This window comes from Phocoena sinus, chromosome 11 (genome assembly GCF_008692025.1).
Source record: "Phocoena sinus isolate mPhoSin1 chromosome 11, mPhoSin1.pri, whole genome shotgun sequence".
Classification (NCBI taxonomy): Eukaryota; Metazoa; Chordata; class Mammalia; order Artiodactyla; family Phocoenidae; genus Phocoena; species Phocoena sinus.
Window position 1 is genome coordinate 78906970 of NC_045773.1, and position 25651 is coordinate 78932620.

The following is a 25651-nucleotide window of genomic DNA, read 5'->3' on the forward strand; positions in this document are numbered from 1 at the left end:
AGTCTAAACCCAAACTGTGTGATTTTTGTGTCAAATGAAGATTTCCTGTGGGTCCTAAATCTGTTCCAGAATCTGCTTGGAAATCAGGGCTTCTCTCACCTTTCTCCATACCTTGCAAAGATCAAAGTGGTTGACAGGCACGCTTTTCAGATAATCGATTCCAGAGACCACGGAGTGATAGAAATGAAGGGTAGAGAGCATCTGACTGAGGGACACGCCCTTGCAAGGTGTCATCTCCATAGTCACTCACTAGCCACACCCCCAGTACTTCCAAACCTGCAGGTGGGTCATTGAGTTTGCTTTTCAGAAACCTTGCCGTACCGTTTTCTTCCAGCAGAGGGCAGTAACGCACTACAATCACTGCAGAAAGGCCCGCGCGCGCGCACATGCAACCTGCTTGATATCTGTCCTGTGATGTTAGGTACTGAAGAATAAGGATGTCCCAGGATTTTAAACAAATTCTAGGTAAAGCGAGCTCCGGGAAAAATGCTGAAAAAGGAGACTTTTATTTTAGGTGGCTGCTTGCAGCCTCTGCCTTCCGACCCCTCCCATCAGGAGTCCCTGTGAGACGTCATCCAGCCTCAGAGAGGTCCTCTTTCAGGTTTGGCCCCCTGGCAGTCGGATCTTCCCATTTTTTTCCATTCTCCAAGCTTTGTAGCACCCTCTAAGGTCATGCAACGTCCCTGTGGCCTTCTGAGTCCAGGCTTTATGTACAGCCTTCCAAACATCACACTTTCTACTTTAGCTGCTGGGGATGGTCAGGCTCCCGCCCTCTCCTATATATTCCACAGGTGGGAAGTGGTGAGTGCAGGTTGATGGTGAGTGCAATCCATGCTGAGTCATCCTGATTGGGAGAAGTAGGCTGTAAACTCTTAATCACACCCACCCTTCTCAGGGTTCAAGCGGTTTTCTGACGTCCTTTCTTCCCTCCTCTTCACAGACCTGTACCTGCGCTTTTTAGCACTGATGCAGTATGGCCTGGCTTCCCCTCCTCAGAGGTGATGGCATTTTTACAAGGCCACAGGCCAAGAGAATTTTCCTTCACCTTACATTTCTACGTGTGTCCGAAAGTAGTTAAAACGCTCTGTTAACCATTTAACTAGTGTGCTCTTCTGGGAAAGAAAGACATTTGAGCAGAAGGCACTCCTCCAATAGAAACAGATGCCACAAAGAACAATGTATTTAGGCACGATTCACCTTTTCCAAGCCCCACTGGCTCCTTCCCTATCCAGCCCAGGGAATACAGACCCAAGTGCAACCCTGCAGTTAGTCCAGGAGGGCTCTTCTGAGTGTCTCCTAATGCCATGGATTTACTTTTATTAAGAGAAAGGGCAGCAAGGGATCATGTAACTGGGAAGAGTAAGGTTACCTTGAAGAGTCAGCAAGGATTACAGTTCCCAGTGATTCTGAGGTTGAACTTGCCATTTTGAAATATTCTCCCAGTGGCTGCCTTCTGTTGAATGGGAAAAAAAAAAATGCACAACCTAAAAGTTGAGAGTTATGTTTTATTCGATGGACTTTCTGAGGACTCCAGCCAGGAAGACAAACTCTCAGATAGCTCCGAGGGACTGCTCCAAAGAGGTAAGGGAGGAGCCCAAATGCATAGTTTTTGCAACAAAAACCAGGTAGGTGGAACATCAAAAGATTACTGCTAGGGCTTCCCTGGTGGCGCAGTGGTTGAGAGTCCGCCTGCCGACGCAGCGGACGCGGGTTCGTGCACCGGTCTGCGAAGATCGCACATGCCGCGGTGCGGCTGGGCCCGTGAGCCATGGCCGCTGAGCCTGCGCGTCTGGAACCTGTGCTCCGCAACGGGAGAGGCCACAACAGTGAGAGGCCCGCGTACCACAAAAAAAAAAAAAGTCTTCAGTATCTTCAACAATGCATTGATTTTTTTTAAAAAAGGTTTTAAACACCTACATTAAGGTACTACACCAGTAGAAATTTTAAAAAAAAATTGTAAAGGTGAAAAAAAGAGAGGGGACAAAAATGGGAACTAGAAGTAGTTGGGGAGAGGAAGTGTTATTAGAAAAGAAACTCGGGGCTTCCCCGGTGGTGTGGTGGTTAAGAATCCGCCTGCCAATGCAGGGGACACGGGTTCGAGCCCTGGTCTGGGAAGATCCCACATGCCGCAGAGCAGCTAAGCCCGTGGGCCACAACTGCTGAGCCTGGGCTCTAGAGCCCGCAGGCCACGACTACTGAGCCCACGTGCCACAACTACTGAAGCCCGCGTGCCTAGAGCCCTGTGCTCTGCAGCAAGAGAAGCCACCACAATAAGCCCACACACCACAATGAAGAGTAGCCCCTGCTCGCCGCAGCTAGAGAAAGCCTGCATGCAGCAACGAAGCCCCAATGCAGCCAAAAATAAAATTAATTAATTTTAAAAAAAAGGAAAGAAATTCTTTGGGCAGGGTGTGGAGACAGCCACCAATAACTGCTTCAGTTACCACTAGTGGATTGATGTCCTGGGCCCCATGAGGTTTACACCTATTAGTGAAACCCAACAGGGGGATTTGCTTGGACAAGAAGCAGTAAAACTAAAGCTGCTGTGTCTGTATTGGCAGTAAACTACCCCATGATGCGGATGCCTTCTGATTGAGGTCTGTTACTTTATCATGTTCCTAAACTGGCTCATTATCAGAAACAGCTGTTATAAAAATCAGATGCCTGAGACTCGTTTCAGACCCGATGAATCCAATGTCTGGGCAGCTGGGTTTTGTTTGCTTTTTTTCTTTTTAAGCTCCTCAGTGCTGCTGGATAGCTTGTTTTTTCTTTCCTGAAAATGTTTCAGGAATAGGATTACATTTCTTTTAAGGGATAGTAATTTAAACAAGTTTTGTAAAAAGAGTACCTATGATTTTGATAATATGTCGCCACACTTATTTGCTTTTTTCTTATGACTTAGTTTTCTCTTTGAAGGAGATGCGTTTCCCCTCTTGGTTCTGATCTTTTCATTACAGCTGCAATTAGGTAGATACTAGGGACGTGGAGAATTGACACGAGCGCCCTGTAGCTCTTCAGTCAACAAATATTGAGTGTCCTGCGGTGAATGTGTAAGACCCAAAGGCCCGGCCAACAACTGGGAGGGTGCAGAAGTGCAGGGATTGACAGTAGAATAAAGAAAGGTAAAGTGGAAAAAACCAGAATGCTGTAGTGGGAGGATTAGGGACCAGATGGTTGCATTTGTTCATTGAACATCCTTGAGCAACAGAGTTATAACCACGAATAATCCGCAACCCCTGGTCCCAGGGAAGCACGGGTCCGAGAAAGGTAACACTTTCAACCGGAACCAACCACTGACACTTCAGTGTGAACTGGGACAAGAGCCCTTTTCCCACAGGTGGGAGGAGAGAGAGCGGGCGGAGCGCGGTGAGGACTGCGTTGGAGCGCAGGAAGGACCGCCCCTTCCCCTCTAACTGATCTAAGGGCCCGCCCCGACCCTGGACCTCAAGGCGAGAACCATCCCGTCATCACAAGTGCCTCCTCTCGCGCCTCCCACCCGCTCTCACGTCGCTATGTCCCGAGAGGGGAGGGGCGGGGCCAGCTCGCCGAGGCCACACTCCCGCGAGAGCGCCCAGTCCCGCGGGCTGCGCACGCGCAGACCCAGTACGCCTGCGCCTCAGGTCCGGGCGCTCTGCTGCGAGCTCTCGGGATGTTTGGCGTTACCAAGGAGCCGCTGGCCCCCACGGCAAGGCGGGAGGACCAAACCCGACCGAGGTGGCCGCGGCGAGAGCGGGTGCGATGATGTCCAACCCATTGCATGGCCTGCCCTTTCTCCCGGGCATGTCCTTTAAGGACTCCACGGTGAGGACTTCTCTGCCCAACCCCCTGCCCCCACCCCCGGGCGGCCTCGGAGGGCTCGCAGCTGCTTGAAAGATTGCGTCTCCTTTCTCGTCCGCTCGAGTTTGTCCTCTTTCCCTTCAAACCCGTCCCTCTGCCCCAACCTTGTTCTCTTTTCTCCCTCACCCAGCCTTACCCTCCCTGTCCCATTTTGCCCTCCGCCCATTCCTCTCTAGTTTTTCCACTCCACCCTGGCAGTGTCTTGGCCTCCCAGCGTTCTTACTTGCTGCTCTCCTCAAGCCTCTGCCTCCTCTAGATCACTGACTTCCCCACCTTGCTCCCGAGCTCCCCCTTGGTCCTCTCTCTAGCTCATTCTCCCACCCCCATACCCTTCTCTGATGAGCTCCACCCTTAAACCCTCCCTCCTAGTCTGGGCCCTTTCCCCGAATCAGCCTCTCTACACCTTCATCCTTATTTCCACAGCCCCATCCCACCCACTCTCCCCAGGCCTATCTTTCCCGCCCGCGTTCTTCCTCTTCTGAATCCTAGACCTAGTAAGCGCTCCCACTCCCAGCTGCATTTCCTGTCTTATTTACCACTTCCACCCATTGGCTTCTTTCTGCCAGGTCTTTTATTGCAGTCTCCTCCCTTCGTATTTATGCGTCTACCACACCTCGTCCTTTTTCTACAGTCTGGTCCCACCTTCACCCTGTTCTTGTTTAACCTTCTTTCCCAGTTGTCCTTTCTCCAAAAGTTAGGCTTTCAACGCTTGGCCGTCTTCCTCCCAAACCATCTTCAGGTGCTTTGTAGGAGATAATTCCACATAAATTCCCTCCACTACAGTTGATTCGTTGCTGTTTTTTCTTCTCCTAGCCCTTTTCTTTTCGCTTTAACATTTTTGTAAAAGATTCCTATTTAGATTTTGTTTCACTCTTCCCCTACTTTGTGTTTTTAGTTGCATCCTGTAGACAAAATTGAAGAGAAAAAAAAATAGGCTTGTGTTTTTTTTCTCTGACATAGTTTAGCCCTTGACAAAATTATTATTTAATTCTGAAATTTCAGGGTTACTGAAATATATGTTGGAATATCAACATTAAGATTCAGTAGGCCGATAGGCTGATTATCAGAGATGAAACGATAATAATTTATATTTATATAGTTTAATAATTTAAACTATTAGTTCCTCTCCCTGATCATGAAGGTCAGATAAAATACATAGTCAATTTATTTTCTTTGGGAGAATGAATTGAAATTGACTGTTTGGTGAGGGAATTTGGATTCTGAATCTCTTCTTCATAGTTATTCCTGCATTAAGACACAGCATTGTAGATTTTTTGCTTCAGTGGACTTTTCAGTTTTATGAAACTTAAAAATGTTGTAGGCACGTTCCTGCCCTGTGCAGGAACAGCTTACCATTTGCTGTTGGTGAGTGTGGGTTACCCATGGGGCAGGGTTGATTTGATTTGGGATTATAGAGGTGTGGGTTGGAGGTGCCAGGCTCTGAGAACATATATTACCGTACTACAAGTAAGATGAACTGTGCATTGGGCATCTTTCAGATTTTAAATACACTGGCCAAGTGTCAGCCAATTTGCCTTATTTTGATATGTGAAAAACATGATCACTATCTTCAGCCGTGAAAGACTAGGTATGTGTAACTCTCAAGACCTTCAGAAGATGAACCACAGGAACTAAGGTGGGGAGCCTGAGGTGGCCTTGCTTGGGGTGCCCTTGAAGTCCACTGATAAAGGTCGTATAGCTGAGTGATGGTAGAGATGTCTGTCTCAAACGGGAAAAGCAAATGAAGCAGCTGATGTTGCTTCTGTCTTTAGAGGTGGGAGAAGAGGAGCTTGAAGTTACACAGGTTACCCAGTGATGAAGTCACCTCAGCCCATTTTGTTCTGTGTCATTTGTGTTATGTCCTGTCAACTGATATGTGACCTTGAATGTACAACCCATAAAATAAAGTTCACAGTCCATAACTCTTAGCAAAAGAAGTTTACTCTATTGCACCTTTTATGCTAGTACAGATCCTGAGAGATGGTTGGTTGGGCTGCAAAGAAATTAGGTAGGTAAGTCAGTAATTTTTTTCATAAAAAACATTTTATGATTTATGTGTGTATATATATGTATGTGTGTAAATATGATTTTGAAAGCAACATTGCGAAGAACAGAAAAAGGAAAAAAATTTCCATAAAATTAACATAATCTCTAATTTTCCCTTCCACTTTTTTCCAACTTTATTGAGATATATAATTGATGTATAAATTTAAAGTGTACAACCTGTTGATTTGATATGCTTGTATTTTGCAAAATGATCACCACCATAGCATTAGCTAACACCTCCACCCAGTCATATAATTACCATTTCCTTTTTGTGATGAGAACATTTAAGATCTACTCTCTTAACTTTCAAGTATATAATACACCATTGTTAGCTATAATCATGCTGTACGTTAGATCCTCAGAATGATTTCATTTTATAACTGAATAAACTGGAAGTTTGTATCCTTTGACCACTCTCTCCCCATTTCTTCTACCTCCACCCCCTGGTAACCACCACTCTACTCTCTGTTTCTATGAGTTTGGATTTTTTAGATTCCACATATAAATGATATCATGCATACAGTATTTGTCTTTCTCTTGCTGAAGTTTTTCACTTGACATAATGCCCTCAAGTTTCATCCAAGTTGTCAGAAATGGTAGGATTTCCTTCTTTCTCATGACTGCATACTATTTCATTGTATATACATGTATAGATAGGTATATACACATTCATACACACATATATGCCATATCTTTATCCATTGCTTGAAACAGATTGTTTCCATATCTTGGCTATTATGAATAATGCTGTATTGAACAAGGGGGTGCAGGTATCTCTTCAAGATCCTCTTTTCATTACCTTTGGATATATACCCAGAAATGAGATTGCTGGATTGTATGGTAGTTCTGTTTTTAATTTTTTGAGGAACCTCCACACGGTTTTCCATAATGGCTGTACCAATTTACATTCCCACAAGGGTTTTTTTCTCAACATCCTTTTCAACAGTTGTTAGCTCTTGTCTTTTTGATGATAGCCATCCTAGCAGGTGTGAGATGTTATCTAATTGTGGTTTTAATTGGCATTTCCTTGATGATTAGTGATGTCAAGCACCTTTTCACATACCTCTTGGCCATTTGTATGTCTTCTTTTGGAAAAACATCTATTCAGTTCCTCTACCCATTTTTTTTCCTCTGCCCATTTTTTAACCAGACTTTGTTTATTTGGATTGTTTTTGTTTTGCTATTGGGTTATATGAGTTCTTTATATATTGGATATTAACCCCTTATTAGGTACATGATCTGCACATTTTCCTCCCATTCTGTAGGTTGCCTTTTCATTTTGTTGATGGTTTCTTTTGCTGTGCAGAAGCTTTTCAGTTTAATGTAGTCCCATTTATTTACTTATTTTTGCTTTTGTTTCTTATGCTTTTGTTGTCAGATCCAAAAAATCATTGCCTAGAACAATGTCAAGGAGCTTTCCTATGTTTTCTTCTAGGAGTTTTACAGTTTCAGGTCTTATGTTTAAGTCTAATCCATTTTGAATTAATTTTTGTGAGTGGTGTAAGATAGGGATCCAGTTTCATTCTTCTGCATGTGGTTATCCAGTTTTCCCAACGCCATTTATTAAAGAGACTATCCTTTTTTCATTGTGTATTCTTGGCTTTCTTGCCAAAGATTAGTTGACTGTATATGTGAGGGTTCATTTCTGGGCTCTCCATTCTGTTCCATTGGTCTATGTGTCTATTTTTCTGCCAATACATATTGTTTTGATTACTGTAGTTTTGTAGTATAGTTTGAAATCAGGATGCCTCCAACTTTGTTGTTCCTTCTCAGGATTGCTTGGCTATTAAGAGTCTTTTGTGGCTCCATAAAAATTTTAGGATTTTTTTTTTTCTATTTTTGTGAAAAATGCCATTGGAATTTTGATACTGATTGCATTGACTCTTAGATGGCTTCGGGTAGTATGGACTTTTTAGTGATATTAATTCTTCCAAAACATGAATATGCATTTCTTTTTATTTATTTGTGTTATCTTCAGTTTCTTTCATCAAAAGCTTGTAGTTTTCAGTGTACAGGCCTTTCACCTCCTTGGTTAAATTTATTCCTAAGTATTTTATTGTTTTTGATGCTATCATAAATGAGATTGTTTTCTTAATTTCTCTTTCAGGTAGTTCACTGTTGGTATGTAGAAACACAGCTGATTTTTTGTATGTTGATTTCTGTATCCTGGAATTTTACTGAATTTGTTGACTCGTTCTAACAGTTTTTTGGTGGAGTCATTAAGGTTTATAAGTATAAGATCATATCATCTGCAAACAAAGACAGTTTTACTTCTTCCTTTCCTATTTGGATGCCATTTATTTCTTTTTCTTGCCTGATTGCTCTAACAAGGACTTCCAGTACTATGTTGAATAGTAATGGTGAGAGTAGGCATTCTTGTCTTGTTACTGATCTTAGAGGAAAAGCTTTCAACCTTTCACCTTTGAGTATGATGTTAGTTGTAGGTTTGTCATCTATGGACTTTATTGTGTTGAGGTATGTTCCTTCTATACCCAATTTTTTGAGCATTTTTATCATGAAAGGATATTGTATTTTGCCAAATGCATTTTCTGCATCTGTTGAGATGATCATGTGATTTTTATCTTTCATTCTGTTGATGTGATGTATCACATTTATTTATTTGCACATGTTAAACCATCCTTGCATCTCAGAAATCAGTCCCACTTGACCATGGTGTATGACTCTTTTAATGTGCTGCTGAATTTGGTTTGCTGGTATTTTGTTGAGGATTTTTACATCTGTGTTCATCAGAGATATTGGTCTTTAATTTTATTGTAGTTTCCTTATCTGGCTTTGGTATCAGGGTAATGCTAGTTTTATAAAATGAGTTTGGGAGTGTTCCCTCCTCTTCAGTTTTTTGGAAGCATTTGAGAAGGACTGGCATTAATTCTGCTTTAAATGTTTGGTAGAATTCACCAGTGAAACCATCTGGTCCCAAGCTTTTCTCTATTAGGAGGTTTTTGATTCCTGATTCAGTTTCCTTACTTGTTATTGGTCTGTTCAGATTTTCTATTTCTTCATGATTCAATCTTGCTAGGTTGTACATTTCTAGGAGTTTATCGATTTCTTCTAGGTTATCCAGTTTGTTGGCATGTAATTATTCATAGTAGACTCTCATGCTTCTTTGTATTTCTATACTATCAGTTATAATGTCTCCCTTTTCATTCTGATTTTGAGTCCTCTCTCTTTTTTCTTAATCAGTTAGCTAAAGGTTTGTCAATTTTGTTTGTCTTTTCAAAAAAACAGCTTAGTTTCTTTGATCATTTCTATTGTTTTTCTAGTGTCTATTTCATTTATTTCTGCTCTGATCTTTATTATTTCCTTTCTTCTGCTGACTTTGGGCTTAGTTCTTCTTTTTCTAGTTTCTTGAGGTATAAAGCGAAGTGGTTTATTTGAGATCTTATTTCTCAATGCAGGCATATATCATTATAAACTTAAACCTGCTCTTGCAGCATCCTGTAGATTTTCATTTTTGTGCTTCCATTTTCATCTGTTCAAGATTTTTAAAATTTCCCTTTGATTTCTTTGACTCATTGGTTGTTCAGGAGTGTGTTTTTAAATTTTCACATATTTGTGAATTTTCCAGCTTTCCTTCACTTATTGATTTCTAGTTTCATGCCATTGTAATTGGAAAAGACACTTGGTATGATTTCAGTCTTCTTAAATTGCTGAGACTTATTTTGTGGCCTATCATATGATCTATACTGGAGAATGTTTTGCACATGCTTGAGAATAAAGAGTGCTGCTGTTGAATGGATTGTTCTGTATGTGTGTGTTAGGTCTCTTTGATCTAAAGTATGGTTCAAGTGCAGTGTTTTCCTTGTTGATTTTTTTTCTCTGGCTGATCTGTCCATTGTTGAGAGTGGGGTACTGAAGTCCCTTGCTATAATTGTTTTGTTGTCTGTTTTGCCCTTCAGATCAACCGTATTTGTTCACATAAAAATCTACCCTTTTACTCCCCGCCCCTTATTTTTTTGATGTCACCATTTACATCTTTTTGTATAGTGTATCCATTAACAAATTGTTGAAGCTAGGGTTAAGTAGTCTTTATAGTAAAGTAGATAACACATCACCATGTTACAGTATTAGGGTGTCTCCATTTACCTTTACCAGTGTGTTGTATAGTTTCATGTTACTAATAAACACCTTTTTGTTTCAGCTCAAAGAACTCTTTTCAGCATTTCATGTAAGGCAAACTTAGTGGTGACAAAGTCCTTTAGCTTATACTTATTAGGAAAAGTCTTTATCTTGCCTTCCTTTCTGAAGGACAACTTTTCTGGGTAAAGTACTCTTGGTTGGCAGTTTTTTTCTTCATCGCTTTCTAGAGGCCTAAGCTGGCTGCCTGTGTGGTTCCTGGGCTCTGCTGGGGACAGGGGAGAGGAGGGAGCCAGGAGGGACTCAGGTGGTGGCCTGGGCAACCCTGAATGCCTGTGGGACAAAAGCTGGTGAAGTCTGCAGGGGATACATGGCAGCTGCAGCTATGCTGGCTGTTGGCTGTGGGTCAAAATCTGCTGTTTGTCTGCCAAGCAGGTCTCTGTGAACCACAGTGGCTCCCACTGAATGGGTGCTGCCAGTAGCCCCTACTTTTTTCTTCCTTGTTCCTAACTGGCTCTGTACACTTCTACTTCACTAGTCTGTGGGGTGAAACTGAGGTGGGACCTTCGTGCAGTGTCTCCAAACGACTGGAGAGCTGACTGCCTACCCTGCTTTTCCTTTCCTGGTTGAGGGGAAGTTGCATCCTGGGGCTGAACAGTGCTGGCTTGGGGGATGGGATGATGCAGAGAAAATGGGTTGTCTTCCTTCTCTTCCTGTGTGAATATCCTCAGTTTTTTGTTTTACTGTGTTGCTGAAACCTCCTAAATGGACTCTGGACCTCTTCCAGAGGTGTTCATGGACAGCTGTCCAACCATTGATCTTTGTGGAGGGATGGGGAGGCTGGGTATCCTACGCCACTGTTTTGGTCTCCTCTGCCTTCAAAAATATTTCCTTTCCACTTTTTTTCTGTAATCTTTTGTTTTTTCCATTTACCAATAAAAATGTGTTGATTGTAAAAAAAAAAAAAAACCGTAATCAGAAATGTATAGTACAGACAGAGAACATTCTCCAAGTCTAGCCTTTTTTGTGCACGTGTTTGCATGCTTATAATTAATATGCATATAATTTTGTAAGCTGCTTTTTTGGACTTATTAAATCATAAATATTTTTCCCAGATTACCACATGGTCTTTAATGGCTGCATAATAGCCCATTAGGTGAGCTTTCCGTCAGTTACTCATGCTTGTCTTTTAGATTGTTTCCCATGGCATGTTTTACTATTGTAATTATAACTATTATAATCTACTATTATAATTATAACTATTGAACATTATAATGGTCAGCCTTAGGCATATTGTTCTTTCCTGTAATTTTGGGTTATATCCTTAAAGGATTGGGGGTGGAATTATTGAGTTCAAGTCTGTTCAATTTAAGTCTGTAATATCCATTTGCTTTCCAAAAAGTTATATGAATATATTAGCATCACTGTAGCAAGAGGGCCTTTGTTTCATTTCAGGTAAAAATTCATTTCACAGAACTAGATCTTCTCAGTTCCATGGTTTATGACCACCAGATAAAATGAAAAACATGGGAAGACTAGTACAAAATTAGGAGTATACATGTGATAATATTTTAGCCTTTTGTGGAAAGTGAGTTGGTAATTAAATTGGACTTTCAGCAGCAGGGCTTTAAGTTTTATTTTAAGATCAGGCTGCTGCATCCCTCCTTTCTGACCGAGTGTTTTAGCTTAAAATACAAGAACCTTCTAAAGTAGGTAAACTTTTTGATGTAAGGTTTGTGGATGTTTATAAACAAAGGTTGAAGTTATATTTTTGAAAGTTAGCTTTTTTACCTAACAAATATTTATAATATAAAGACACACTTCGTTTTTTTCTTCAGAAAACAGCATTTCATAGAAGCCAGACGCTTGGCTATAGGAATGGCTATGCAGTTGTTCGACATCCAACAGTTGGGATCGGCGGGGACCGGCTCCAGGTCAGCCAGCTGTCTCAGGCTGAGCTGGACAAGCTGGCCAGCAAGGCACCAGTCCTCACGTACGGCCAGCCCAAGCAGGCCCCGCGCGCAGAATTCATTCCTGCCTATGTGGCTTTCGACAAAAAGGTATCATCTGGGATGGAAGGGTACCCCTTGAATTCAAATCTCTGAGAGCCAACTGTTTGCAGAAAAGTCAACAGTAAACCACAGCCTCTCCAGACACTCTGAGGAGAAAATTGTTCAAATGCCCCAACCCTTAGTCATAGACAGCTGAACTCAGGATTGAAAGACCCTTTCTTTACTCAGGAAGCCGATTACAGAAAATAATTCCCTGTAGACGTCACTGAAATATTTTCTAAATACAGTTTAAAAAAGTTGGATGAGTTCTGAATTCTTGAGTTCATATTGCTATGTTTACCTGTTCTGTGTTTTCTACTTTTTAAAAATCCTGTATTCTGTAGTAATGACAAATCCTTAATCTCTGTGTAGTGCAGAGTGTCATCGTGACGATGACTTCATCTGTTGTCGGTTTTCTCCAGGCTGTCTCCATAAGTTTTGTTTTTCAGGGAACATTTCAGATTTGGCATAATATAACCAAAGGGTAGTATAACATTTTTGTTTGTGTCTTATTTACCCTTATGCTTTTGTAATGTGAGTTACTTTATTTCCGTCTGTTAACATTTCCACATCATCCTTGATTTTCCTTGTCACTGAGCTTCCTCTTTTCACTAAGGTGAGCTTGTCCTAACCCTAGCCATGCAGCAGAATTACTGGTGGGACTTTTAAGAAACTTGGATGTTGCCCCAGCCCTCACTGATTCTAATTTCTAGATGATTTTTATGTATAACTGGCTGTGAGAACTACTGACTAGTTTTTATAAGTTAGCTTTCTTCATTTACTCCTAGCCTATCTTATTTCTCTCTTTTTTTGGTCTTACGTTTCATTTTATTATTTTTGTTAAATGTCTATACCATTTTCATCCAGCTGGCCAATCTTTATTAATAAATAAAAATTTATTAATAAAGATATTTTGTACCTTCCAGCCTCTGTTGAAGCTAGAGGCTGGAAGGTACAAAATAATCTAGTGGTGAAAATATGCCATTTACATTAATAATCACTTAATTAAAAATTTTTTTAATGTATCAGACGTAATCTATATCATCTCCCCTTCCCCATCTCAACTAACTCATTTGATACAAACACGTTGACATGTCCACTTATAGGCTGAACCTAAACATCCATATCAATGATATGATTGGGTATTTCTTTACCTTTTTCTTGTTTCTCTTGTTTATTTACAGCTGTGACAGGCACTGCAAAACCAGCAGAAAAGGGAAACGGGTGAAAATACAAGAGAGGAGTGGGATAGGCATTTAACAGTTTATCAAGATACAAATGGTTAGGTTCAATTTTTACTGAAAACAATCGCAAATAACTATCGTAAACTAGAACGTGATAAAGTATTAATGAGGGACTTCCCTGATGGTCCAGTGGTTAAGACTTTGCCTTCCAATGCAGGGGGTGCAGGTTCGACCCCTGGTTGGGGAGCTAAGATCCCACATGCCTCGCGACCAAAGAACCAAAACATAAAGCAGAAGCAATATTGTAACAAATTCAGTAAAGACTTAAGAAAAAAAGTATTAATGAAATTCAAAGAGGGAGAATTGTGCCAGAATAGGAAGTAAGCTTCTTAGTTTTTGTTTTTCTATGTAATTTTATGCTAATTGTCATTACTTAATTTATACTTTTAAAATATTATTTGTAATTAATTTCTTTAAAGATAGTGCTCATGAAAAGAATATTTACATTTTTGTTTTCCTATTCGTTTTACTTGGATCATCACCATTTTCTATAAATGATTCTTACCATAGATAATGAGGTAGAGTAGTTAAATGCATGGTTTTGAAACTAGGATTTTTTTGTGTGATAAGAAAACTATGGGTTTTCTGAATTAGATCAGAGTTTAAATTTTTTGGTAATACCCAGAAGTCCACTTAATAGCCAACATATTTATCCATGTTTTGGACATTCTTTGTACTGTTCCTCATCCTTAGAATGTAAGTATTTCTTATGCAGATTATAAAGATCAGGATATCTCCAAGGAGTGCCTGCATCTTTCTCTTTGCTCCCGTACGGTTCTCGTCATCATCACCCACTGTATCCATTTCCCAGGCTAACTTCCCACTCTGTGTTCCTCTTTCATCCTCTTCATCTTTAACTTCCATCCTGCTGCCATTTCAAACACTCAGGTGAGTATTTCTCTACCTAGGGTCATACCATCTTGTCTTAAGAAACCTTCTTTCTACTTGTAACTCTTTAAGCAACTTTTTTCCTCCCTTGATTGTCACTTCACTTAGAAGCTGACTTCTTCACCCTCGAGCCCCAAACTACTTTTTCTTAGTAGCCAGTGTTGTTTTACTTGTCAGATCTGGAGAGGTTTTCTTTACCAGCATTCTCTTTTACCTGTTTACAACATCTGCCATTGCTGACCCCCTTTACTCTTTGAAACTCTGCTTTTCTTTTGCTACCAGGACTCTTCACTCTCCTGGTTTTCTTCTCTCTGTCTGTCTCTCTCAATGCTCCTGCTCTGGCCTTCCTTCCTCCTCTCATTTATTAACGGTAAATGTTTTCAAGGTTCTGTTCTCATTCCTTATTCTATATTGTTGAGAGATTTCACCCACTTTTGTGTTTTCAGCTGTCATCTCAAGGTAGACAACTGTCAATGTTTATTTCCAATTCTGACCTTATTGAAACTCCAGACCTGCCGCGGGATCTCTTCACCTGATGAGCTGTTGGCACCTCTGTAGCTCAGCTCATCACCTTTTCCCGCAGATGTGCTCTTTCTGTGTTCCCCTCGGTAATCCAAGCTTGAAGAGCTTGAAACCTGAGCCACGTTTGGCTCTTTCTTGCTTCACTCCCCACATTCAGTGATTTGCCGAGTCGAGTATCTCTCACTTCCCTTTCCTCTCCCGCTATCTTAGTTCAGACAAGCAGCGTGTTAACAGCTAACATGTTGTTAACTGTTGTATTAGTCTCATGTTTTTTATGCTCATAACAGGTCTACTGCTTGGTTTATTCCCCAAAGCACAGCTCTGATGATATCACTTCTCAGGGGGAACATTACCACTACCCAGCTGCTCTAGCCCCCAGTTGAAAGTCATCCTTTTTAAAAAATTTATTTTATTTTTTTAATTGAAGTATAGTTGATTTACAATGTGTGTTTCAGGTGTACAGCAAAGTGGTTCAGTTATACATATATATATATCTATTTCAGATTCTTTTCCCTTATTATTATAAGGTTATTATACAAAATATTGAGTATAGTTCCCTGAGTTATACAGTGGGTCCTTGTTGGTTATTTATTTCACATATAGCAGTATGTATCTGTTAATCCCAAACTCCTAATTTATCCCCCCCCTTCCTGAAAGTCATCCTTGACTCTTCTTTTCCCTCAAAACCCACATCCAATCTTATCATCAAGCTCTGTCATTTCTGTCTCTAAAATATATAACTAATCCATTTACATATTTCCAACTCCACTATTAACATTAATTCATTTCCCACAGAACAGCCAGGCCTGTCTTTTAAAAATAAATTTCAGAACATGTCACGTACTGACCAAAATACTTCTCCATGGCTTTCTCATCATATATACAACTGTACAGGTTTCCTGCAGTCACCACGAGACCTGGCCCTAACTGCTGTTTCTGCAGCTTTTTCCTGGGCCTCTCTTTTCCTCACCCACTGTGTTTCAGTCACACTAGATTTATTTTCCTTATTTTCTTGAGATTGTAATACACCACCCCAGGACCTTTGCATGTGCTGTTCCCCCTACCTGGAATAGCTTTCCCTCTGCTCTTAAGCAGCTGACTCCATCTCATCCTTCATTGTGACTTACTATGAAGCTTTTTCTGGCCACTATGCTAAGGTGGTCCCTCTGTATTTTTCTCTATCATTTTTTTGTTTCCTTCACAGTAGTGTGTTACAGTTTGTATTGCTGATTTGTTTAGTGTTTATCTGTCCTACTTGAGTGTATACTTCATTAGCGCAAGGACTCATCTGGTCTATTCTGTGATTGGTACTCAATAAATATTAGTTGAAAAAAATGAGATGAATCATTATTTAAGAAATAAAATTAACATATTAGTGTCACTGCTGAAAATTGGCAAGCTGAGCATGCAATGCACAGATATAATAAACTAAAAATAATTTAAAAAGTGTACCTAGGCTTTTTATAATTGTATGTGATATGAAAATATTCAGCATCTTCCCCATCAATTTGACATCATTGCGAATAGTTCCAAGTTTCTTGGGGCATTCTGAGCACTTCCTGGGAGTTAGGAGACGTGGATTCTAATTCTGGGTGTTGTGTTGGCACCTTGAGGACTCTCAGTATTTAGTGTCCTCATCTATATAATTAGTTAGAATACATGTAGGAATCTACCCAGCTGTAAAATTCCATGAAAAATAAATTTTTAAACACAGTATCTAAATATTACTTTTTCCTTCCTTTTTACATAATATATTTCCTTCTTATTCTACCTGGGAAAGCTAATGTTATCTTAACTACTTGCTAAACAGTTTTCCTAGATTAACTCTTTTCTAGTCATTTCTTTCTGGGTGGAGCACAGAACTCTTAATTCTGTTCTTAATAAGTAGCTAAGTGCCTTTTTGATTAACAGTCAAATAAATAAGTACATTCAGGGTTAGAGTATTTTTTCCTGAGTCTTCACATGTTGGTCTGGCTCTCTGTAATATGACTTACATGGTGAAAACATGTAGTTTTAGCCATATGTATAGATCATATGCCAGAGGAAACCCAAGTACTTTATTGCACAAACTGATTCATATTAAAAAATCAGAGATAAATGTACAGACAGAAAAAAACTTATAGGGTTTTTTTTTAATGGGTAAAATTTTTTACCACTTACAGTTTATGTCAGACAACAAACTCCCAAATAACCGAGAACATAAGAATTTAGTGCCCTAGTTAACTGAATAGTCAGTTTCTTCAATAAATACCAAATATACCATATATACATAATCAGTTACTTCTTTTCCCTGCACAATCTGAATGTACTAGAATGAATATAAAGTGAACACTTTTACTGTGCATTATTTAATTTTGCATTATTTAATTTTTCTTTGCTTCAAAAGGAATGTTTTGGATTTTACAAAGTGATCATGTGGTCACAATTCACTACTGTAAATGTACAAAGATAGGAGATTAGGATTCATTTGTACTGATCACATGGCATAAGTCTATAAGGTTTGTTTTTAAATAACTCATTATCATTAACATTTTAAAATACAGGATGCAAAAAATTCTGATTATTTGAGCCTTTAAAATGTGTGTGTATCTTTTCCCAGCCTCCCATTCTGAGGCCAGGTTCCTGTTGCCAAAGGTATTTTCATCCCTTTCATCTTAGAAAACAGATGGCATAGGAAACTGGGGGTGCCCCAGGCTTCAATCTTTCGTTTTCTTCTTTGTCTATACTCACTACTTTGGTCCAGACTCATGCCTTGAAATGTCCTTTACGCAAGCAGTCCCCAACCTTTTTGGCACCTCAGACCGGTTTCGTGGAAGACGGTTTTTCCACGGACCCCGGGGAGAGGGGCGGGTAAAGGTTTCGGGATGATTCAAGTACATTACACTTACTGTGCACTTTATTTCTATTATTATTACATTGTAATATATAGTGAAATAATTCTGCTGACAGGAGGCGGAGCTCAGGTGGTAACGCAATCGATGGGGAGCAGCTGTAAATACGGATGAAGTTTCACTTGCCCGCCAGCCACCCATGTCCTGCTGTGCGGCCCGGGGGTTGGGGACCCCTGCTTTACACAGTGAATTGTGTCCTGAATTCTACATGTAACTGCCTATCTGACATCTCCTCTTGAATGTTCAATGGATATCTGAAACTAAACGTGTTCAAAACCAAACCCCTAATTTTGTTTCCCACCCCCCCAAACCTGCTCCACTGCATTCTGCTCTGTATCAGATTGACAGCAGTTCCATTTTCTCGGTTGCTCAGGTCAGAATGTTGAGTCATCCTGATTCTCCTCTAATACTGACTTCTTTCCCAAAACCCAGCCCTGCGTCTCAGGTTGCCTCCTGCCACAGTAACTGTGCATGCTGAATTCAGGAAGTCTAAAATCCAGCTCACCGTCTGCTCTACAGAGTTATCTTCTCAGGTAAATCTGTGTAAGCCTGTGGCTCAGGTACAGACCATTTCGTACGTGAATTACTGATCATGTCCTCTTTCAGTTCTTTGCAACTGTTGTAAAATGTTACTTTAAAAGGATCTTTGTCTTTTGCTTTTACCATATGATTTTTCTCCTTTAAACATTCCATTACATTCATCCATCTCATCTTTTTATTATGAGTTTTAAGGTCTTGACTCCATTATATTCATATTTCTCCTATGCAGCTGCCCGTTCTCTTTTGCTTTTTATCTTGTTCTTCCACAGCAGACATTATACATTATCTCATCTTCCCATCCATTGAGCCATAATTGTCTTCACTAAAGAGTCTCCTTGGTTTGTTCCTCTTACTCTAGTAGAGGTTTGGGTTAACACTCTTGCCTCCCTGAAGCATCATTCTAATACGTTCTTGCCCTGAAAAGAAGTATTAAAAATAGAATTATAGACATTTAAAAATCCCAACGCATGTCAACATGAGCTTTTTTTTTTTTTGGCCATGCCGCGCCGCTTGTAGGATCTTAGTGCACAGACCAGGGCTCGAACCGGCGTCCTTGTCAGTGAAAGCGCAGAGTCCTAACCACTGGACCACCAGGGAATTCCCAACATAAGCTTTTTATATTGTTTTTAAGTGTTTTTTCAAATGTACAGTAGATGTGTCATTTTGACTTTACACTGATGCTGATGCTTCCAGAGGACACGCCACCCAAGAGTCTATGGTGGATTGTTGATTTGAGAGTCATTCATATAGAGTCTCTAAGAATGAATATGTCATTAATGTGCATCTACAAGGGACTGCACTCCTAAAGAAATGGACTGGAGACTTCATTTTCATTTTGAAACCAAAAGTCATAGCCTCTTATTCTTTCTGGAAATTCTAAGAGGGATTTTTGACATTGAAGTAAAGCTAGTAGAGTTAAGATCTTTAAGCCATCTTGTCAAGGAACGTGTTAATAAACAGTCTAACACGTAGTTTGAATATTTAGAGCAGAGGCCAGCAGGCTTTTTCTGTGAAGAGCCAAATAATAAATATTTTGGGCTTTGCAGCTGTCTTTATCTGTTCGAGCTGCCATAATAAAATACAGACAGACAGGTGACTTAAACAATAGAAATTAATTTTCTCACAGTTCTGGAGGCTTCAAGTCCAAGATCAGGACTCCTGCTAATTTGGTTTCTGGTGAAGTCTCTCTTCCTGGCTTCCAGAGAGATGCCTTCTTGCTGTGTCCTCACGTGGCCGTTCCTCAGTGCCTGTGGGCTAAGAGAGGGGGGAGCTCTCTTCCTCTTCTTACAAAGCCACCGGTTCTGTTGGATTAGGGCCCCACCCTTAGGGCTCATTTAATCCGAATTACCTCCTAAAGACCCTATTTCCAAATACAGTCACGTTGGGGATTAGGGTTCCAACATATGAGTATTGTGGGGGTGGCAGACAGTTCAGTCCATAGCAGCAGCCCAGCTACTCAGCTATGCCCTCGTAATGGGAAAGCAACCATTAGCAATTACGTGTTAATTATTTCGTATAATTTCCATGTGTTTTGAATTTTTATTCTTCTTTTGATTTTTCAACAATTTAAATATGAAAACATTCTTAGCTTGCAGGTTATACAGAAACAGGTGGCAGGGGTAGGTTTGTCCCGTGATCGTAGTTTGGCAGCCCTTGACTTAGAAGATGGGAGTGATGAGTATTCGAATCTCCCTGAGTGGTTCTCTGCACAGGAAGGTACTTGGTATTTTTGGATGAGACACTAATACACCATTTTTCCCTCCTTTTGGTATTACAGGTGCTGAAATTTGATGCCTATTTCCAAGAAGATGTTCCTCTGTCAACTGAGGAACATTACAGGATCCGCCAAGTGAACATTTACTACTATCTGGAAGATGACAGCATGTCTGTCATAGAGCCTGTTGTGGAAAACTCCGGGATCCCTCAAGGCAAGTTAATCAAACGGCAGCGCCTAGCCAAGAATGACCGGGGAGACCATTACCATTGGAAAGACCTAAACCGAGGAATAAACATCACAATTTATGGCAGAACTTTTCGCGTTGTTGACTGTGACAAGTTCACACAGGTATAGTATATGTTTTTGGAAGCTGTGGTGCTTAGGCATTACTCTAATCTACGGAAGGATACATGTCACTTGTTAGGGTAAGAGGAGGGCACTGATCATCTGTCCTGAGTGGATTATTGTGTAGGTTAATTTGGCATTTGTGTATGTCCTACATGCCATCACTATGTAGTGACATCATTTTTTTCAAAATGATATTGCTACATATCCATTCAAATAAAGTTAAATTCCCTTCACAGCTGAATCATTTGATAAGAAATCAGTTCACATGCCAGTTCAGACAGAGAATAGGGGAGCTAGTTCCCTTGATGGGGTAGAAATATGGAAGAGGCACTGGGCAATTTAGCTGAAGTTTGGGTTTACAAAAATAACACTACCACTATTAGCAGACATGAGCCTAAAATTTTTTGTACAATTCGTATTTTTTCCGTAACTCATACTTGCTTTGTTCTAGGGAAACTTGATATCTAAAGAATTCCTGGAATAAAAGCATTTTTAAAGGAAAACACTTTTTTATAGTGAGAAAAATCCTCCATTTCTCTATTTCGTAAATATGGATTTTTTGATAACTTATACTTAATTATAGAGAGAGAGAGAGGAAGAAGCGAGTGAGAGAGAGCACTTTCTTTAGCACAAAGTGTAGGTATTAGGAAATAAATTCCAAATATGTTTCACTTAAAAAAAATTTTAGTAGCAAAATTACAGTTCCTGAATTTTTTATGCCTTTAATCCCATGTGACCTAATGCCACATGTGATTAATTTTTACCATGCACTGAGCTCCTGTGAGTTCACTCATTTATTTTTTTCATTTAGTAATTTATTTAGCAAATGGTTACTGAGTGCCTGCTGTGTGCCAGGCACTGTTCTAGGTGCCAGGTATAAGTATTTGCCCTTGTGGAGGTTATTACATTCTGGTTGGAGGAGACAAATAATAAGCAAACAAATGTATAATATGTCAGATGCTGCTAAGAGCTATGGAAGGAACTAAAGAGAGTAAAGGAGATGGGAGTTGGAGGGGGCACGATATGTAAAGGCTGGGCAGGGAAGGCCTCACTAATGAGATGATGCAGGGACAGGACCTCAGGGCAGTGAGGAAAGGAGCCATGGCATCCTTGGCTTGTCTCCCCAGAGCTGCCGAGAAAACCGTGTAGAAGGTGGAGGTGCCAGACCATCTCTGAGATACTGTCCCCTTCAAATGTGTTCTGATCTCTCATTTTTTAGGTTTTGAAGTTCTTTTTATCTTAGGCAGTTCCAGAATTGTGCTGACAGTGAAAAATTATGAAATGTATAAATTTAAGGTATTACAATTGTTTTTACAATTGTGTCTTTACAGACAGTTTGAACATTTGCAAGTTGATCACTGAGCCATTGATCTAAGCCAGTTACAGTCAGTTCTCATTATTAGTGGTAGTTACATTCAGTGCAGTCGCCACAAAAACTGAGTTAGCAAATACTGAACCATTGCTCCTAAGAGAAATACAGAGTTAGGTTTCTACAAGCTTCTGGTCAAAATGTTACCTTGTTCTGTGTGTTCTTTCTGTTTACAGATGCCATATTTAAAATATATTGTTGATTCATTAACATTGAGGTCATGGCGAAAGCACTGTAAGTCATGCCTGAATGAAGCTTAGCTGACACTTGTATTTTTTCCTTAAGATACATCACAGCTGCCTTCTTTTCTGTGGTAAAATATACATAACCTGAAATTTAGCACTTTAACCATTTTTAGATGTACAGTTCAGTGGCACTGAGTACATATCACAGTCTTCTTGTACTGAGAACAGAAAACAGCACTGCTCTTTGGGGGCTACTTCAGACAGCAAAATCACCAACAGAAAGCACTTAAGTGAGAAAAAGCGGCTCCAAATAGAACATGAAAAGGACACGTTTTCACCAGGAAAGCTGAAAACAAGAAGGCAGAACTTCACGTTGTTCAGCCTCAGCTGGCAACTCAGAATTTTCACTGCTCTGTGCACAGCTGCAAAGGACCACAAAAGCGCCACAAGGGTTGATTACAAATAAGTTTTAGCAAGAGGACAAATTTGTAAATACAGTAATTTGTGAATAATGGGGATCAGCTGTATTTTAATTACTAATGATAGACAAGAGCTGAGTATTTCAGGCACTGATGATTAGATTGAATTATGTTTTCAATAATTGATGTTAGGTTACAAGTTGGCTTCTATAACAGTTTGAGATTTGTTCACATCTTATCTAATTTGATGGTTTTCACTACAGCTGGACCTATGAGTGGATAAGGAGGAGACTGGCTTTATAGTGTGATTTGGACAAGGAACCACCTCCATTCACACATATCATCATCACCATCCCTTCTCACCCACTCCTCATGGCTCCACATAAATGGTCCTATAGACAGAATGAACTGAACATGTTAAAAAATAGAGCTCCAGAACTCAGCTAGAATTTATTATTTTCACTAAAGTATTACTGCTGGTGTCAGAGATGTGAATCCTACTCCACAGATACAGGTGCACAAGAAATGTTATTTTGTTTTTTTTGTTTTTTTTTTTTTTTTAAACATCTTTATTGGGGTATAATTGCTTTACAATGGTGTGTTAGCCTCTGATTCACAACAAAGTGAATCAGCTATACATATACATATGTTCCCATATGTCTTCCCTCTTGCGTCTCCCTCCCTCCCACTCTCCCCTTCCCACCCTTCCAGGCTGTCACAAAGCACCGAGCTAATATCCCTGTGCCTTGCGGCTGCTTCCCCCCAGCTATCTACCTTACTACGTTTGTTAGTGTGTATATGTCCATGACTCTCTCTCGCCCTGTCAAAACTCACCCTTCCCCCTCCCCATATCCTTAAGTCCGTTCTCCAGTAGGTCTGCGTCTTTATTCCTATCTTACCCCTAGGTTCTTCATGACATTTTTTTCCCTTAAATTCCATATATATGTGTTAGCATACGGTATTTGTCTTTTTCTTTCTGACTTACTTCACTCTGTATGACAGATTCTAGGTCTATCCATCTCATTACAAATAGCTCAATTTCATTTCTTTTTAAGGCTGAGTAATATTCCATTGTGTATATGTGCCACATCTTCTTTATCCATTCATCCGATGATGGGCGCTTAGGTTGTTTCCATGTCCTGGCTATTGTAAATAGAGCTGCAATGAACATTTTGGTACATGACTCTCTTTGAATTTTGGTTTTCTCAGGGTATATGCCAAGTAGTGGGATTGCTGGGTCATATGGTAATTCTATTTGTAGTTTTTTAAGGAACCTCCATACTGTTCTCCACAGTGGCTGAACCAATTCACATTCCCACCAGCAGTGCAAGAGTGTCCCCTTTTCTCCACACCCTCTCCAGCATTTATTGTTTCTTGATTTTTTGATGATGGCCATTCTGACTGGTGTGAGATGATATCTCATTGTAGTTTTGATTTGCATTTCTCTAATGATTAATGATGTTGAGCATTCTTTCATGTGTTTGTTGGCATTCTGTATATCTTCTTTGGAGAAATGTCTATTTAGGTCTTCTGCCCATTTTTGGATGGGGTTGTTTGTATTTTTGTTATTGAGCTGCATGAGCTGCGTTATTTTGTTTTTTAAAAGTAACTTAAGACCTAATTGAGCCCCGGTCAAACTGGCCTGGTGTTTCTGTTCGCCCTCAGCTTTGCCAAAGATTCTAAGCCCTAAGGATAGCAAGTAAGCAGCAGCACTTGCAGACCCAAAGGGGTTATCTACGCAGGGTCCCTAGGTTGTCCAGTGACCAAGGGCACCTCCCTGAAGCTTGGTGCTGAGTAAGAGACTGGACTCTGAGCATCTGTGCTGACTGGCTGCACCTGTTCTCCAAGCGTCCCTGCAGAGACCTGGGGAGTCTTGCTCTTCTAAGGCCTACCAACCTGTGTCTGTTTTCCAGTCTGGGGAAATCTCCCCCTTTCTGTCTTCTTGCCCTCAAAGACATTCCCTTCTCTCCCCTCCTCCTGGGACACCTTAGAATAATCAATTCAAGGAGTTTAGGCTTTTTCTAAGAGACAGGAAGAACAGTCAACTTCAGGAAGCTTCTACATTCCTCCCAAAATCCCTAAAGTAAGGTTAATAAAGGGCCTGGTTATCAGTTGTAAGCAACAAAAAGGAGTAAAACACCCATTAAATTTCTCAGTCAATAATCCTGCTACACTAGTAGACCATCTCAAGGGAGGGGAGAATTTTATTGTCATCTGCAATTCAGTACTTTTAGTAGATGTTGAGATCATAATATTTTAATATTGAAAGGATATTGGGGGGACTTCCCTAGTGGCACAGTGGTTAGGAATCTGCCTGCCAACGAAGGGGACACAGGTTCGAGCCCTGGTCCGGGAAGGTCCCACATGCTACGGAGCATCTAAGCCTGTGTGCCCCAGCTACTGAGCCTGTGCTCTAGAGCCCGTGAGCCACAACTACTGAGCCCGCCTGCCCCTGCCGCAACTACTGAAGCCCGCGCACCACAATGAAGAGTAACCCCTGCTCGTCACAACTAGAGAAAGCCCATATGCAGCAATGAAGACCCAACACAGCCAAAAACTAATAATAATAAATAATTTTTTTTAAATAAGAAAGATATTGGAGACTGCCTAATAAAACTTTAAATACTAAGATTATAAGCTAGTTAGCAGAGCTGATACTAGAACCCATGTATTTTGGCCCTGAGTTCTGTATATTTTCTATTGAATTGTCCAAAAGCAAACCACACAATTCCCAAAAGAGACCCAGATTTCAGATTAATTTCCAGTTCCACAATGTAAACAGATCCCAGGAAATTGTTCTTTTCTGGTCAACAAAAAAGATAGTTTATTGTGCTTTTAAGAAGAATTGTCAAGTTGTATTAAAATATATAGTGACTTAAAATATTTTATTTACTCATAATTAGCAAAATAAAATTCAGTGATCACATCAAGTTCAGATGCTTTCTTTAACTTTTTAGTGAGATTTGAGCACTTGATTCATCTTTCCTATTTGGCTGAAATATTTTTTGGTCTAAAATAATTAGTGGGTATGCTTTCTTTTCTTTTTTTGCGGGAAGTACTTAATCATATATTTGTTTTAAATGAGATGGAAAGCTGGGAATTTGATTTCAGCTTAACTTTGCCATTGTGTAGCTTGCCCCCAAACCTGATATGAATTACGTATTGTTCAAACTGTGATGTACGTATGTAAGCAATCCTAGTACTCCCTCTGTTCCTGGGCACCTACTTAAATCTAATTGATCTGAATTCATATATGAAGCCAGTTACCTTACCATCATGTCTTCCATTTATACTTAAGGTAATTATCAGTTATTATCTGCATTATAGAACTGGGTCAATCAAAGGCTTAGTACTGCTAAGACATGTTCAAGCTGCAAACTAATGGTTAAGGTGGGCAGTAGCTTAGAAATTCTTATTATACTTATTTTTACAGCATCACTTAATATTTACTTTGAGAAGCTTCAAGAAAGATAATCATTATTAATTTTGAATTATGTAG

General features: G+C 40.1%; 1 protein-coding gene across 2 annotated transcripts in view; it reads left to right on the forward strand.

The window, feature by feature from the left end:
* The first annotated feature begins 3611 nt into the window (after positions 1-3611).
* The window catches only part of EFHC1 (EF-hand domain containing 1), a 65181-nt gene continuing 43141 nt past the window's right edge, over positions 3612-25651 (forward strand). The window contains exons 1-3 of one of the 2 annotated variants that reach the window (XM_032647491.1): positions 3620-3801; positions 11817-12038; positions 19892-20179. In XM_032647491.1, coding sequence (XP_032503382.1) covers positions 3739-3801; positions 11817-12038; positions 19892-20179 — 573 coding nt within the window. In that variant the 5' untranslated portion in view covers positions 3620-3738. Of the gene's footprint in view, positions 3802-11816; positions 12039-19891; positions 20180-25651 lie in introns of both variants that reach the window. The other variant, XM_032647492.1, reaches the window with a different exon arrangement.